Here is a 16,944-nt window from a genome sequence, read left to right on the forward strand (position 1 = left end):
CTGATGGAGCAGTCACACCAGCCAACAGAGGTTAACCACAAAGTTTTGATTGAGAGGATTTAGCTCTCGTGGCTGTAACCTAGTGGCACTGTGTGCTGTGTTGTTTATTTTCTGACTGCATTCCTACATGACTTGTACAAGGGATTCAGAACATCTGAGGGAATTGTGTCATCAAGCTTTAATGGGAGCTGAGGTTTCTGGTTTTACTTTGATTTCTGTGGTCACCTTCTCAAAATATGTTGCCATTTTTATAGTTAAGCCTTGCAAGTTTAATTTTATCCTGTTCTATTGCCACAATTTCATCAGCCTGTATCTCATTTTCAAATTCAAGTACTATTTATGCCATAATCCTGTACTTACTTCTGATTATGGTGGAGTCATGTTGAGGTGTTAATGCAACTTAGTGAGCTGAAAGAGTTCACTCTCCATTTTTATTCCTCAGTTTTATTGCATCTCCTTCCTAGAAGCTAAAATATCACTGTACAGAAGCAAGGAAGAGGTAAGGTAATAAGTAAAATTAACAGTTCAGTTCTCTGAAGTTGTGGAAGAGGGCTCAAATAAGGTCCCTATGGTACCACTGGATGCCAAAGGTTTCGGTTTTCAGCAGATCTAGCTGAGAAATTTAAGTATTTAATAAAAAAGTTCATCTATTATAGCTGTTAAATTAGGCTCATGTCCAGTATTATCACTCGATTCTAGTTTGCAATTACCTGCTTTTAATTTACAGAAACTAAAATTGGCATCTCTGCCTCATGCCCTTGCTTACCCTCCCATTGCTTCATAGCCAGCATTCTCACACTGTTGTTTTCCCAAGGGTTATTTCCAAGCACGCTCTGACAGCTGGTGGGCTGCTCAGAAAGATGTATTTTAATTATTTGCTGTTTTCAGCAGAAGGTGTTTCAGCAGTGGGTTAGTTGTGGTTTTTTGGAAAGGTTTCCTGTAAAACCCAACATCCCAATCTTCCTCCTGCCAACTGCGGCCGCTGTGGAGCCGGGGAAGGGGTAAAGCTGACCATTGTTTTCCATGCTGGGTTGCTGCTGTTTGGAGTGCAGAAACAGATGCTTTGCTCTGTCTTTTCTCCAGAGAGCACTGCTGGAACAGAAGCAGAAGAAGAAGCGCCAGGAGCCACTGATGGTTCAGTCCAACGTGGACAGCCGGGCGAGGACGCGCAGGACGAAGCATTCGGAGGAGCAGGCCCCGCTGGTCGAATCCTATCTCAACAGCAACAGCAGCACCATATATCACGGTACAGAATGCCACCTCCTGCAGGTGTATTTGCTGAGAGTCCTGCTGCGCTGCTCATTTTATGCTCAGGAGAACAAAGGCTCTTGTTTTGCATGTTTTAGTAAATCATTGATATCCTTCACTTGTGTTTGGGGATAAAACCATCAGAATTTTTCTAATGGAAGGGAGCAAGGTACCCAGGTGCCATTTCAGTGCTGAACTGGGAAAGCGACAGCTTGTCCCTTCTGCTGTGATTATTAAAGTTTCTTCAGGCTCGGTTCCTACTAAGTAAAGCTGATGGGTTCCACTCTGAATATCCCTCTGCATGTAATTTTACTTAAACCTGACAGAGGTAATGATAAATTTGAAACCTATTAACTAAGTTCAGCTAGGACTGAATATAGTAATTTCACAGATTCTGTGTTTCTGCGAAGTCCATTAAAACAGGTAGAGAAGAACATTTCAAACTTGTACAATGTCTCCATGTTCTCATTAAATATTACAGGATCCAGTAGGGATAGAGTCACTTCATGTGTCACACCCACAGGGGAAAAAATTATAATACCATTTCTTTTCAAAGACCTTAATAATCAGAAATAAATCCTAAGGAAATCAGGCATTATTTAGTTCTGTCCTCATATCACCCATGCTTTTTGGCTCTCTAAAGATGGTATGGGCATACTTTTCCTCAGGATTTCCTAAGGGGTAGCTTGGGTAATCCTTGTCCAGAATTTGACTCTTGTAGATATCATTCCAGGTTGCTAACACCTCCAAGACATATTGAGAGTAGTAATTTTCTAGTTTTCTTGTTTTGCAGATCATTAAGTTAAATGTAATTCATAAGCTTCAGTAGCAAAAGGCTTCCTTCCCTGACTATTGATGAGTTTATGGGACAAGAGCTGAATCAATATCTACTGATATTGATTGGGAATGCAGTTGGCAGCTTTCTGGTTGGGAATGGTGTTAGGTGGCAGGATACATAGGTTTTGGGATTAACACATTCAATTTTAAGATGCCTTTGTGACTCTAACTCTGTTAAAAAAAAAAACCAGACCAACCAGTATCCTACTCTTATACAAACAAAAACTTAACTCAGCATTCAGTTCAAATTTCTGTCAGTTTTACTCCATGTGCTGTACTTTTTGTCTCTCTGTTATTTTATTTTCACTTAGTGGTATTATTTTTCCACAAGAATAAGGTGGGTATTTAGTAGACTAACAAATTCAGCTCTGAGAAGAGCAGGTTTCAGCATCTTTCCTCCTGGATAGCAATTGTTGGAAATTTTTAGCTGATTATAGCTACAGAATTTACTGTTAGAATCTGGAAATTGCATTGTTTAAATGTTGAGGTTTTGGTAATAATGGTCCTTTTAAATCTTGTTTCTGCAAGCAGAAAGGATACCATAAGTGGTTTCAGATGGAGAATTATTTTTTCAACTTAGTATTGTTTTAATTATTTTTTTCTAATAAATATTTTTAAAAATATTACTATTTCTTTTACTGACTTTTTCTCAAGATCTGGGATGTAATTTTTTAACATTAAATTGAATTGCTTTCTAGTCTAAACCAAAAAATTTGATTTAGCACAAACATTAGTTTGTTTATTTTTTAATCAGACAAAATAGAAATTCTCTTTTTCCTCTTACACTCAAGAGTTTATCAAAGGTACAGAGCTGTTCTAAGAAATAATATTATAGAGAGAAGGTGCTGTTTACTAAATCCCTTATATTGTCAGTTGATCAGGGTTTTAATTTTCACAAATCAGAGAAAAAGACATTATCATCCCATAATTGGTAACAAATTTCATATATGCATTAACTGAGCTAAATTGTACACCAATTTGCACCAGAGTGGACTTTCCCACTATAAGTGAGATTAACTGTGCTCTCAAGGTAAAAGTGACCCTTCCTGTCATATTATACCACACTATTCATTGGAGCATTTGGGATTTATTCTCCCTAAATCAGTTTGTTCTAAATTTGTCTCTCAAACCCTTTTAATGTTTCACAAGGTTTCAGAGAAGCAAAGAAATATAATGTTTCTCATACTCAAGACGACATTTGTTAATCCTTTGGGACAGCTCTCCTTGTAATAAACCATGCCGTTTGCAAGAGCCAGCTTAGAAGAATTTAATTACCTAGCAGGGTGTTTTATTGCCTTGTAAAATCCCTTGTTAGGCACGTTGCTTTTGAAAATATTACAAGAACTCCCGAAATGTCCATTTTTGGTGTGGCCTTCTCTGGGAATGTGCTTAATGTCTTCAGTTCCAGTTTGCAGGGTACATTTTGGGGTTTGATGACCATTTTTAACTGTGGCATTGAGCTTTAGGGCTGGCGGGTTTTTTTTTCCCCTTCAATGAAAACATTTCTCTGTGGCAGTGTCGGATGCATGAGACAGCTGGGCTGTTTCTAAAGAACTATTCTGCTCTTTTCCGTTCATTTGTTGCTGTTATGGGCATGCTGATTCCAAGTGGAGAATGGCTCTTTGATGGCACTTGATGCTCTGCTGAATGAACTGCACTGCTTGGATGAGCATGTTTGTGAAATCAATTCCTGTGCTAGCAAATGCTACAGAAAGAACACTTCTTTCCACCTATCATCCTGCTCTACTGTCTCTTTTAGCTTGTACTGATTCTGTGTAGCACAAAAGTACTTGTTGATTTCAACAAATAATTGGATGCCTGTGTGGAGATATCTCTATGGTACTTTGAGCAAAGTAGGTCAGAGATAGCATCTCAGCAATTCTCAGATGCTGGGCTTTCAGTGCTGGGAAATTCTCCTTCATGCACTGCCATTGCTTATTCTGATGCCATTATCTGTGCTGGGAAATTCTCCTTCATACACTGCCACTGCTTATTCTGATGCCATTAACTGTGCTGCAATGGTTCCCTCATGGGCAACTCTACTCTGCAGTAAAAACGCATTTAATTCCAGAATAATCATCAGAGCTTGGAGTAGAAAGTCAGTCATTCTTCTTCTGGAATAGAACATCAGCCTGGTGAGCTACTTGTGGGTAGATAGAGAAGAGCATTGTATTTTGCTAGTTAAGCTAATTGTGTATTGCCAGAAATGCCATAATTTTTTTTTTTCTTAGATGACTTCAAGGTAGAGAAATGACATTGGTAGGACAAAATGCTATTTACATTCCCTGCCAAGGGTTGCTAGCAATTCCTCTGGGTACCATGAGACTTTTAAGGAGATGGGTGCTCTTTCAGTGAGGAAGTGGCTTTGCAGAATCCACCATGCGCAGGTCTCCACACAGAACATTTCTTCTCATTTGTCCCATATTTCACCTACAGATAAAAGTCTTCAGATACTGTAGCTTGTAAATGACTTGCATGTAGTGTATCTTTTTTAAACCCTTTTGTTGTTGACATAATGCCTAATGGACTAACAACAACAAAAGTTACCTGCAGGAACTGAGATGAATTAGGCTGAAAAGACCAACATGAGATAAAAACTCCTTGGCACTCAGGTCTGTAAGGGGTTAGCTTGAGCTGGAGTCCCAGCCAGTGGTAACACAGTCATCAGCATCTGTAGATCAGGGAGGTAGAGTTACATTTATCTGCCTGCCCTTCCACTAACTTCCATGATGTTGTTCCATGGCTCTAGCTGGTACTGTTTACAATAAAGCCTCTCTCTTATTACCAAACACAGCTCAATTGCTATCTCTTCATTATAAACAACCACATAAGAACCAATAACATATTTTTGTATTGCTATTAAATTTAAATTCTTAATAAAAGAAAACAAAGGCATTCATTCACCAGAAGAAATTTAATCCTTCTTTGTAGGAGAGATCACTTACACTGTTTTCTCCTCATGTGTTCTGGTTTAGTTTCAATTCAGTGTCCTTCATAAGGACATATTGCTACATGCTTGTTTATAGTTTCTTTAGAATTTTATTTGCTGTTCTGTAATATGTCGCCATTACATCTGCTTGCTTGATTTCATGTATTTCTATTCAACTTATTTTGTGAAGTTTGTTGAAAATCTGAACAAACATTTTAGTCTGATTTGACATTGCAAAATTTTGCTACAAATACAGTTCATTTCAATCTGGATTGCAAATACTGAGCATTCCTGGAGCCAAATAGCATGCAGAGATACACTAATTACTGCAACAATTTAATTACATTATTTAATTACATTTAATGCAGATGCTGAAAGCCCATTTTTACAGAGATTTTACTTCTGTGAAAATGGTGAATTTCCACTAGGGAGTGATTTTTCTTTCCACAGCACTGAGGAAGGCAGAGATTTGAATGAGTGCCAGATATGCTTTCATTAATATTGCCATACTTTGTTGCAGCTGTGGTGTTTTTATGTAAGACTTGAAATTAAAAATGTTTTCAATTAGATACTCTCAGAGTAATTTTCATTGCAACTTCCAATTTAGTGATTTAGATTAACCATGTGTAAAAAGGCAATGACTTTTTTACTTTTCTCCTCTGACTTTTGGCAGCATATCCAGGTGTAATGGCTGTGTGGTGTGTTAAACAGACCTCTGATGACAATTCATAGCTTTGGATTGTTAAATTTGATGTGTCATTCTGCTCTTTACCATGAATGATGAGAGAGAATTTTCTGATGAGTATCCTTAGCTGACAGCTTTAAAAGATGAATCAATTAACTGTCAATTAAAAAAAAAATTTTTTTTCCTGTTCATCAGAAGAATGTCTCTCCATCCCTGTTTTCCAGTGACCTTGGAATGAGTAGGTATTACTTTATTTTTTGAAGAGAGCAAGGAATGTTCTTTGCAAAGGTCTGTTATACTGAGAGATCAGGCAGCACTCCAAACATCATGTGGGAAAAATAATTAATTTCCAATAAGCAGATATTCTGAAATCTTTATTTCGGCTGCAGTCTCTTCACTTTAATCTTTAAAGCATCTTTTTGATTTGTCAGCAGTCCTTACTGCACCAGTGCACTTCCAAAATAAACAAACTAACCCAGCAGCAAGGAGCAGAGTGCAGTAGGTAGCAAGTGTTGCACAGGTCTTTTTGTGGTTCTTGCTGTTGAACGATTTCAGAGGAAAGTTTAGAGGAAATGGCTTGAGAAACTCCCTTCTCTTTCCTTTAATGTCCTCTTAAAGTGTATTTACTTTCAGTTACTACTTGATGTTTAGCTGTTTTCTGTCCTGGGCAGTGTCCCAGGAGGTAGGAGGTGAGGGTGCCCCCAGCACAGCAGATGCCCTGGCAGGCAGAGCTCCATCCCAAAGCAGCAAACAGGGCAGGCAGAGCTGCCAACAGCAGTGCCAGGCATGGCAAGGGATGAAGCAGGGCCCTGCAGGGCACCAGTCAGGGTAGAAAAGAGATGCTGCAGTGCACGTATCTCTGCTGGGCAGAGGATGGCACCTGCAGTGCCAGGATGCTCCCAGGAGGCAGGCTGGGCAGCAGCACCTCCAGCACAGCCCTGGGCTCAGCTGGAAGAAAGCCCATGGACAGGGTGTGGGTGGAACCCCCTGGGAGGCTCCTCAGGGCAATTAAAGCCTAGTCATGCCCTCAAGGCTCCATTATCACAAAGTAATTATGTAATTTATCACTGTCTTTCATCTTCCTGGCATAGGTTTTTCATAGATCATTTTAGCTTTCCTTATTAGCTGTCTGCTTTCCCAAAGTCTAGCTCATTGCTGTCAACTCTCCACATGCTTCCTTTTCCTTCCCCCTCCCCAGGATTAGGCAGCAGGTACTTGGGGGTTTAGAAGAATCTTTTATTTAATTCCTTCCCTTGTTCTCTCTGAGGAACTCTTAGAGCAATGAGCTTTTAATAATGTCCTTAAGCAGCACCAGGTTCCCAGGTACATTGGTTCCTTTCTATTAGAGCACTAAAAAACCCATCCCATTTTGCTTCTGAGTATTTTCAGGTTTGCAACATCAGCCTGGTCATCACATCACTTTAGAGGCATAAACTGAAAGGAGCCTTAGGGAATTTATTGGCAATAAGGTTTTGGGAATCTGGAATCTGACTTGAGGTTACTACCTGAAGGAGTAATGTCTTCGATTATAAGCATTTTGAAACAGGAATCAAATCTTACATTCTTACAGTGAAACACAAGGGCTTCTCAAGCAACAGCAAGAGAAGCACAAAATTCACATGGAGTTCTTAAGGTACACCCTGACTGAACTGTAGTTGATCTTTCTTTGCATGGTACTTGTTCTGGGTTTTACTTTTATTGTTGAGAGAATGTTGATAAATAGAATGAATATTTGCCTTATAATTGCCTCACATACCTCATTGTCTGGTTCAGCTCTTTCTACTTAGTGTTTTCCAGACAGACTGCATGATTTTAGAATTGCTTTTTCTTTTTGTGATTTTTCATTTACTTAATTCTTCGCATAATGGACTGATCAAAAGCACCCTCTTTTAGCACATGGCATTTTTATGTAATAGAGATTGGTAAGTTATGATTCATAGATTTTTTTTTCCTTTCTAAGATCATAAGAGTGTACAAGCACTCATATCAAGAAATATGGTCATACAAATGGCAAAAAGAAATCTGCATTTTCATTCATGCTACTTTGAAACTTATTTCTTGTGTGAACTTCTCATCATGAAGACCAGATGGAAAGACATGTTTTACATTTTCATTCACTCATATAAACATATGTGGGTAATTTATGGATTTGAAAAAGAACTTGAGTTGCCTGCATGATAGTTTACTAACATGCTTATAAACAGCATCCTATTAATTGCCTGTGCATTGTAGCTCTATCCCTGTCACCTGGAGTGTTTTCCATCACAGAGCTGGTTCATGGGGAGGTTTCTTTTTTCCCCTTTCCTGAATTAGACTGCTGGTGGTGCAAGGCAAAGCTGGGACCCTGCCCTTGTCTGCCTTGACAAAGCCCTTCCATACTCACCTGTATTGTGTTAACAGATTATTTGCTGTTTGGTCCTCTTTCTTTTCATCTCAGATCCTGAATTAATATTGCAGTCTGTGCTCCCTTTTGTCTCCTGAAAAATAAGTTTTTTTAATAATTTATTGAGGTTAGTAGTCAGTACTTGATTTCATGAACATAGATGAAAAATAATGAAATTAAAGTCACATGGTTGTTTTAGTTGTAAGCTTGGCATTTATCTCCAAATCATTTTTTTTTACAATTTATTAAGTTCAAACTAGAGTGAAATGCCAGGTCTGAGAGTCCAGTGGATTTTTCTGTTTGGAATGCTGACTCACTACAGCACTTGCTCCTCCATTTTTTTCTTGTCTGAATGCAAATTCTAGTGCAAACAAATAATTCTTATGGAAAAGGAAACTCTGGGTTTTTTAAATGAAAACTTAATAGTCTGGGCTGGGGTATATGAAGTATCAGGATAGATGTTCAAATCTAGTCTCCTATTGTTTAAGATAATGTCAGTAGGGATTTTTAAAGTTGCCTAAATGGGTATCTGTGCTGAAATTAATGCATTTTTGAGCGACAATCTTTGAAATTTCGTCTCCATGTAGCTGCATTTAAGTTCTTAATTTATTTATCCTCTGGTGCTGCCTATCATTGTTTTTAACTTTTTGATGTCCAGCGAAGGACACAATCATATTTTTGTATCAGTGAATATTATTTAGGGAGCCAGTTTCTCTCATTTTCCTTACTCAGGCTTTCTTGCAAAGGAACTGTAAATTGTTTTATGGGCTATCTAGAGCCTGTGGAGAATGTAGGCTAGAGTTAATCTCAAGGTTTCCATCCTGCTGAGAAGGGAAATTCTTGTCAGTCTGTTAGATAATGATCCAAAGATGCAGCAGAGGGCAGAGGGGAAGACATCTGGTCCTCTGACAACGTGGCTGGGGATAAACACTGCCTCTCTGACTTGCTTCATCTCCACAAAGGCAGCCTGGAAGGAATGCTGGTTGGAGAAGTTCAAAGCTGCACATGCTAATGACCAGCTGCAGAGCTGGGCTTAGAAATGGTCCTTCTTCCAGCTCTCGAGGGCAGGAGAAAGCACTGGAAACAGAAAACAGGATTTTTTTTTCACTTTGCTCCACATCCAAGGCTGCTGGACCAGCTGAGCAGGGGAGGCTCATAGACCTGTCCCTTTGGGTTTGCAGGCTGCAAGGATCCAGATCCTGGCTGGCCTGTTGACAGGAGCTTGCCTAAAAGCAAGGATATGCCCTGAACTGAATTGGTACAGAAAGCAAACTTTCTTTGGTATCTGCAGACAACACCAGAGAAAACATGAGTGAGTGGGTGAGCCTTAGCTGAAGTCTGCTTGCTATTAGCTAAAAGCTAAGAATGAGATGATTTAGTGGTGGAGATGGCATGTTGGGATTAAATTTGGATTTATTATAGAGGTAGTACTTTAAACATAATGGTAATGCTCAGAAATGTATTCTTAGGAAACAGGACATTCTGTGCCAATTCCTTTCATGAACCCAGGCACAGTGTCATTATCTTTATGATTTAAATCTTATTTTGCAGCCTCCATCACTTGTGTCTGAAAGGCCCATTTACCACAGACTGCAGCCAAGGTATATGCTCAGAATGGCTACTGGGCTGGAATCCTGTTCTCTGCCTCATAGAGTAAAGCAATGGAAATACTCCCTTCTCTGTCCTTTGGAACTCCCTCACTGAACTTATTATCAGATGCCTCTTGCTCAAAGTTTTGAGGCAAAAATTACTCAAAAAAATGAGGACTTTACTTGTAAGATGAAAGAATGGCTGGCAGGATAGAGAAGATAAGTCTTTAACTTTGCAATTTATAATGTCAGAAAGTTTTATCCTTTGCTGATTGATAATTGCTGTGGAGCAAATAAATGGTGCTTCTGAGTGAATGAATACAGCCAGATTTAAAATGGTTTAGAGAATTGCCTGGCTGTTTATTATAGATTATTTGTAAAGTACTGAATTTAATACTAACATGGATTATCATCTTCAAAACAATTGAAAGAACACAGCCTAGTTTTTAAAGAGAGACTGAGGTACAAATATAGCATAGGTGCTGGGTTGGCAAGTCGCACCTATTTAAAGCCTGTGGGGAACTGACTCTGGTTTCCTGCATAGTCTGAGGCTGCCATGCCTGTGGAGGTAGGACCCAGTGTAGTGTCTTTGATTTTGTCCTATTCATTTCCAGTGCTCCTCTCCACTCAGCAAAGGGATTGCACTCCTGTGATTAGTGTTTGACAAAGGCAGACGTGAAAAATTGGGCAGTGATAAGCTGTTTCTTTGGACTTCAAGTCTCTCCTCTAATAATTTAATGTATATTCTCTGTGGAACAGAACCCTTCCTCTGCACAATGAGAAAAGGAGCGTGTGTTTGAGTGCCTCAGGTGCCTGCTGTGTTGTGAATGCAATGCTACTCATAACAGATTGCTGTGCTGGGGAGGGTAGCAGCGGGTTTGGGAGCTGCAGTCTACACAGACATGACTCAATCTGTTTCATCTTTCTCCTCTGAGAATCTCCCTGGAGTTTCTATTTCTATTTGTGTGCTTGAAGGATTTGCTGAAGAGGAAAGTTGCTCCACAGACCAGAAGCTTAGGGAGAATTTTCCCCTTCAGAGAGAGAATAGTGTCAGTCCACACATCATTGAGAATCATTTAGTCTGTTGGGCATTTAAGAAGTTTGTCTGGATATTTTAAAAGTAATTTTAGGGCAACCAGTTATTTCCCATAATGACCCTTAGTGGACTTTTTTTATTCTTTTAAATAAAGTGCTTTAGTTTTGGGAAGAGGAAAGGGTAGGAGGCCCATATTCCAGGGAGAGAAACCATGGCCACCACATGAAGCCAGTGGGGCTTAGCACTTACCAGTGACCAGTTTCTTTATGCATTTCACAAAGGCAATTATGATATTTATCTAACGTCGAGGTTTGGTCTAGCCAAAGGAAAGAGTTATGGTGTATGTTGCTTTCAGAGACTGAAATATTGACCGCCAAGTGTGTCATGCTTTTAGGAAAATGATAAAGCCTCTCTTTACTTTGAAAACAAGGAACACTGCATGTACTTTGCAAACAAGGAACACTGCATGAATTATGGTGATATTCACAGTTTATGCCATGCATATTTTGTAGAGAGACCTTCCAAGGAATTAATTAATTTGTGTATGCTACAAAGTAGGGAGAGTTTTTAAATTCAGCTTGGGTATAATTTCACCCTAAAATGCATGGCCAATCTGCTCATGATGCTGTGTTACACGACTGTGCAAGATGTGCTTTGAAAGTAACCTTCAGATGATTCCCTGTTTAGAGAGTTAGGATGTAGCTTTAAGCATGGATGCTACAAAATCAAAGGAAAATTTTTCTGCCTTCATGCTGCCACTGTTGGTGATTATTCTGGCAGAGCTTTATTATGAGGAAAAATGCTTCTGCAATAGCTCAGTTACACAATAATATTCTGATGACACTTTTGGACTGGAAATTATGAGTTGATATATTATTGTGAAGAAGAAAAATGAAAGAAAATATATCTCGGCTAACCTGACACTGAGATTTTTACTCCAGCTTTGCAAATTCTGGTTTACTTGGCTCTCCTAACTGCATGAATTGTCTGAAATATCAAACTCTGCTGTGTTTGCTTTCTCTTTTATACCTTTGCAAAGTTCTCAATTCATTCTCTCGTCTCTCTCTGTTTCTCTCTTCTCTCTCTGTTTATTTTCTTCTTTGGTGGGGTACCCTGAATCTCTGAAGCAGTGCAGGAGGCTGAACAGGAAGATGTAAAGGTGGTAGTGGACGCCCAAGCTCCGAAACCAACTAAAAAAACCAAGGCAGCAGCTGCGAGCTGTCAGAGTAGCAGCACCAGAAAGGAGAAAAAAGGGAAACACAAAGGTTAGCTGCATGCAGCTGCATGTCAGATATTAAATTAATTGTTTTGCTGTCAATTATCTCTCTTGTTTTTTATATAATTTATTTGAAAGTCTAAAAATTGTCTAAAAGTAATTTTCTGAAATTTTTCTGAGGTTGGAAAGTGTATGTGACTTGGTCGTGTCTGGGCATGTACAGACTTGGAGTAAAAAAATTTGTAAATGGAGTCTTTTCCAGAGGAGAGTGCTTGTTCAAATTGCAGAGGAGGAAGAAAGTTCTGAAGGAAAGATGATGGTGTTTTCCTGCAGTGGTAAAAAGAAGAGAATCATCTTAGAGGAGTGTGCTTTTTTAAATTATCTGAAACTAATCTTGTTTGGAGAAGCAACCTTAAATTGCAACTGCCTCTGTCCAGTTTAAACCTTCTGAATGAGGTTTAAACTATACAAATTAGAGGTTGAAGGGACATTTTGAAAATCAATTAAACAAAACTGAGATAACATCCTCAAAGGGATTTTTCACATGATTACTTCAGTGTTGCTTTGTCCCACCTGGCTGACAAATGGGATGTGTTTGTATGAAAAGTTTTCTACAGTGACTTTGTGTATGACAAGGTAGACCAAATAAATACACTATTGGTAATAACAAAAGGGTAGGTAGAAATGATATTGCCACTCTTAGATTTACAATTTGACCTAGGTGGAAGAGGTAATGAGCTACTTTACTGGTATTTAAATTTATATATATATATATATATATATAATATATATAATGTGTATATATGTGTGTGTGTACACTCACAGAAAAAGAGAGTCTGTTTGCCACATACAGTTACTTTTCATGTGGTGCTGAATGACTAATGAAATGAAATAACTTTCCAATAATTTGCAGTTCTTGAATAAGGCCACTGTAACACTGTCCTGCCTGTATTCCTGTCTTGTGCATGTCCTGCAATTTCTCCACTGTTGCTTCAATGAGAATGTAGTGTATATCCTTGACAAGTCTTTTTAAAGATAACAATGACTAATAAGGTTAATTATTGAGGTCAAGGTATTGGGGCTTATCTGTAGGGATTTTGCAGGACTTGAGCCTACCTTAGTCAAATCCTTTGCGTACTGCAGCTTAATTCTTGAGATCTGAATCTACAGCATCTCTCTTTCTGTAGTTCTTCTGGCTGCAAGGGAAGCTCTAGGTTATACAGGCTTTAGAGCCTGGGCCTGAGCTAAAGGCTGTTCATATATTTGAGAGAAGATGGTGTGTGTCAAAAGTAAAATTAACTTAATGTTAAAATTATTGGTAATATAAATGAACAGAAAGTGAACGTTTCCCAGTTTAATGTAAAAAGTAATGACATTCCAGCATGGTAATACAAATGCCAGATTTTATTTTGAGGTACATCTTGCTGAGGAATAAAAATTCTTTTGCTAGTTTATAAGAAAACCTGAAAGGGAGCATTATGTGAGCTAATACTTAAATTATACCATAGCCTTGAGGCTCTGTTTTATCTCATATAATACCTCTTTTGACATGCCTGTGTCTGTACTGTGTTGAGAACTGAAGATATTGTGCTGCACAGTTTTTTATTATCCCACAGCAGGTAACACCCAGTATTTTTCTCACATGCCAGTTACAATTTTACTCATCTTCTGAAACAACCCCCAAGCATGGAAATGCTGGCCTATGTTAATAAAAGCAAGTTGTATCAGTAAAAGTGAAGTCACTTTGTGTAGATTGAGAACTTTGGCATGCTGACACTGCTCCATATGTTGGGAACTAATATTTTTAGCCCAAGAAACCTCAGCCTCTGCTGGAATTCTTACTGCTCATCCTGCTCTGCTATGGGAGCTTTTCCCTGTCCTTCAGCATTTGCCCATCAGTTCCAAGTTTTCAGAGAGTGGAGATGTTATTAATCAATTATACGTCAATTATAGCAAAGAAAATGCTGAGTATCTCCTCTCTTGAAGTTCATGTTGATGATTAAAGGCAAATAAAAGCCAGTCAAAGTACGTTCAGAGTGTACACATAGCACCTCATCCAGCTCATCTACTTTTTCTGTACTCTGGGATTTAGCTGTTCATTCATGTATAATTTTACCCTTGGAATAATATCTGGTTTACCTTTGACAATGTTGTGAATCTGGGAGGATTATGACTGGATTTCCAGTCTTCCATCCTTATCAAAGCTGCAAAATAATTTTTTATTGGATGTAAAAGTAAAACTAAATGCATCCTTAAAATTCCAGAGGAATTTTGCTTATAAATCCACTACAGACAGCTAATTTTGAAATTAGGAATGAAGAAAATGCAAGTCGTAAAAGAGTCCTGTTGGGGAGCTTGTATTAATTTTCAGTTACTTTTAAAAATAGATGTGAGTATTAAGGAAAGATTTATTTATAACAGTATTGAATGGGTTTGCTAATAACTTCAGCTCTAACAATAAAAATTGATGAAGGGGGAGTGGTTTTATGCCATGTTGTAGCACAAGAGATTTTGTTGGGGGGGAGTTCATTGGTAATTAGAGCAAATCTTGGGACATTTTAGGTTATGCTTTTAGCTTTGCAATTGCTTTGAGTTTGTCTCCACTCTGAGTGTAACCTTTGTATGTCCTGTAAATGAGCAGGATGAATGCTGAGGGGTAAGTGCACTTAACATGCTAAAATAGCATTTTAAAGGGTTTTGTTAGTATTTAGCTATGGTGGACCTTCCCTTTCTAAGCATAGCCCAGCTCTTTGTGTTTTAAGGAAAAAAGAACACTTAGACCAGATCCTATGAATAAGAAGCTAATTCAGAGCAAAAAATTGTTGAATTATACATGAGTAGCTGTTGGAGCTGTAGTGTAATGACTGCACTCTGGTTTTAGATGTGTAATGCTTTTTTAAGTGGCTTGAAGAGTGATGAAGCTGTGATCAGAACAATGTGCTGAAGACAAACGCGAGAGAAAAATCAGGTTTAATGAGGTTACATTGGCATAGGAAAAGCAATGTAGCTAACTGCTCATGTCAGTGCACTTTGTAATTCTGTGATGGGTAACATGGTATTCAGCATTTTTTTCTAAATCTGTGATTATTACTGGTATTTCTTAATGGCAGTGTGCACTGTGCCTATTTTTAAAAAGAACCATAATTTTTGTGGGACAGAGCCTGTAACTGCAGTAAATTGATGACATTTTGTAGTAGCTTAGCTCATTAAACTGGTATTTCTGAAAGCTTCAGTCTCACAGTTTATTGCTTGGCAAAATATTCAGTATTGGAAAAAAAAAAAAACAGATGTAACAAATGCATATGTAAAATGGTTGTCTTTCAAGTGGAGATAGTGGATTAAATTCTGGTTTGATTTGTGGCAGATTGAGGTGATTCAGGATAACAGTGAACCCAGTGTACAGCATCACTGAGTGCTTCAACAGAAAAATCATGCAAATTAGGAAAAATAATTGCAGCAGGAACTTATGAAAAGTATGCACCCTACATAATATTACAAAACCAGAGCATGTTTAGCTGTCAAAGATCTTGATGAGTCTTTAAAAAAGGAGATTTCATGAAAGTATTGCAGGTACGTAGTGGTGTCATTACTTTGTTTGGAAAGGTTTACAAAGAAGTTAATAAATATACAGGATAAAGTGATTTTTTTTGGCTGTGTGCAGGAAATAAAGCAAATCAGGAAGGAAAAATGAAACTTTAAAAAAAAACCCAGAAAAGCATGAGAAGCCAGGAGTTAATGCAAAGTGAAATCTAATATGAAAATTCAGGAATCATTCTGTGAGACGTTATTAGTGGTTGGTTGGGTTTGGCTTTTCTTCCCAAAACTCTTGCACTTAGACTATGAAAGTCCATTCTAGGAAAATTCTAGAAGATTCTGCTCTGAACTGCCATGAACAACATAAGTGAAAATTTCTTTCTTGTCGGTGAAATCAGGAACTTGAATGTGTTTAAAATATCAAAATAAACAATAATATTGCAGAAATTTTACCTTAAATGTAAGTTGTACATTGTGTATTTCCTGCTGACTTTCTGGGAGCCAGGAAGCCAAGGAGCAGCTCTGACACACAGAGCTTTTCCTGCCAGGGTGGCTATTCCATGTTTTGATTTGCTTGGCTTCTTCTGTGTTTCTTCTCTCTCTTTCACGCCTGTCTGAGTGTTTTGATTTGTGCATCCTGTCCCGTTTTCCTATGTAACAAGCAGCTACATTAACACTGGCTGGCTCAGAAAGCAGCAGCAGTTGTTGGGTAAGGAGCATCATTTCTCACTGTAGCACTTCCTTTCTGATGGGGGAGGGAAGTTCATGTAAAGCAGATTTATCTCAGCTTCCCTGGGCATTAAATAAAAAGGGTAGGAGGAACAACGAGTGAATTTCCACCAAGAAAATTCTTATTATTTCTAGATCTGACAAACCTTTCAGGCTTTGCTTTGGCAACATGTGAACTTGGTTGTGAAGAAGTAATTTTGACCTCCTAAGGATAAAGATTTATGAATGTACAGTTCCTGTTTACTGTTTTAGATTTCATCAAAGTGAATATAGAGCTTTGTGCTCAAGTACTTTCTTTTATTGCCCTGATCTGGTGCTAACAATAGTCCAGTGGAGGTTTGGACTAAATCACCTCTAGACAGCCTTTAAAAAAAAAAAAAATTTCTATTTGCTCCCTTTTCCCTCTAAACAAATCCCTTTGTGATTTTTCAGTTGCTTGAACCCCTATCAGCAGTTGGACAGCCTCTATGAGGACAGGAATATAATGGGAAATGGCTTAGGAAATATTGACAGCAGGGTTAGCCAAGTTCTCTAAAGGATGGAAACTATTTGTTCTGGTGTCAGATCTCCCTGGGATTCCCTGTCCTTGACGTCAGAGCAGGTCATCCTTTAAAGGGTTGTGCTGCCATCCCTCAGCTGGAGGGAGAGCTGCTCTGCAGAGGTCTTGAATAGCATTTGCACCCAGAGCCTGGGGTGTTATCCACATGGATAGGACTCCATTGTCAGTAACTGAGCTCAAGAAATGCACGTTCTCTTCC

The 16,944-nt window shown here is 38.5% G+C and overlaps 1 protein-coding gene across 6 annotated transcripts in view; it reads left to right on the plus strand.

Moving 5' to 3' along the window:
- Positions 1-16,944, plus strand: part of TUB (TUB bipartite transcription factor) — a 144,361-nt gene that overhangs the window by 98,242 nt on the left and 29,175 nt on the right. For 2 of the 6 annotated variants that reach the window (XM_031505069.2, XM_021529501.3), the window contains exons 3-4: positions 1,084-1,246; positions 11,835-11,972. In XM_031505069.2, the coding sequence (XP_031360929.1) occupies positions 1,084-1,246; positions 11,835-11,972 (301 nt within the window). The remainder of the gene's footprint in view (positions 1-1,083; positions 1,247-11,834; positions 11,973-16,944) is intronic. The other 4 variants (XM_077784281.1, XM_021529502.3, XM_021529503.3 and 1 more) reach the window with 2 other exon arrangements.

Source organism: Lonchura striata, chromosome 6 (genome assembly GCF_046129695.1).
Source record: "Lonchura striata isolate bLonStr1 chromosome 6, bLonStr1.mat, whole genome shotgun sequence".
Taxonomy (NCBI): Eukaryota; Metazoa; Chordata; class Aves; order Passeriformes; family Estrildidae; genus Lonchura; species Lonchura striata.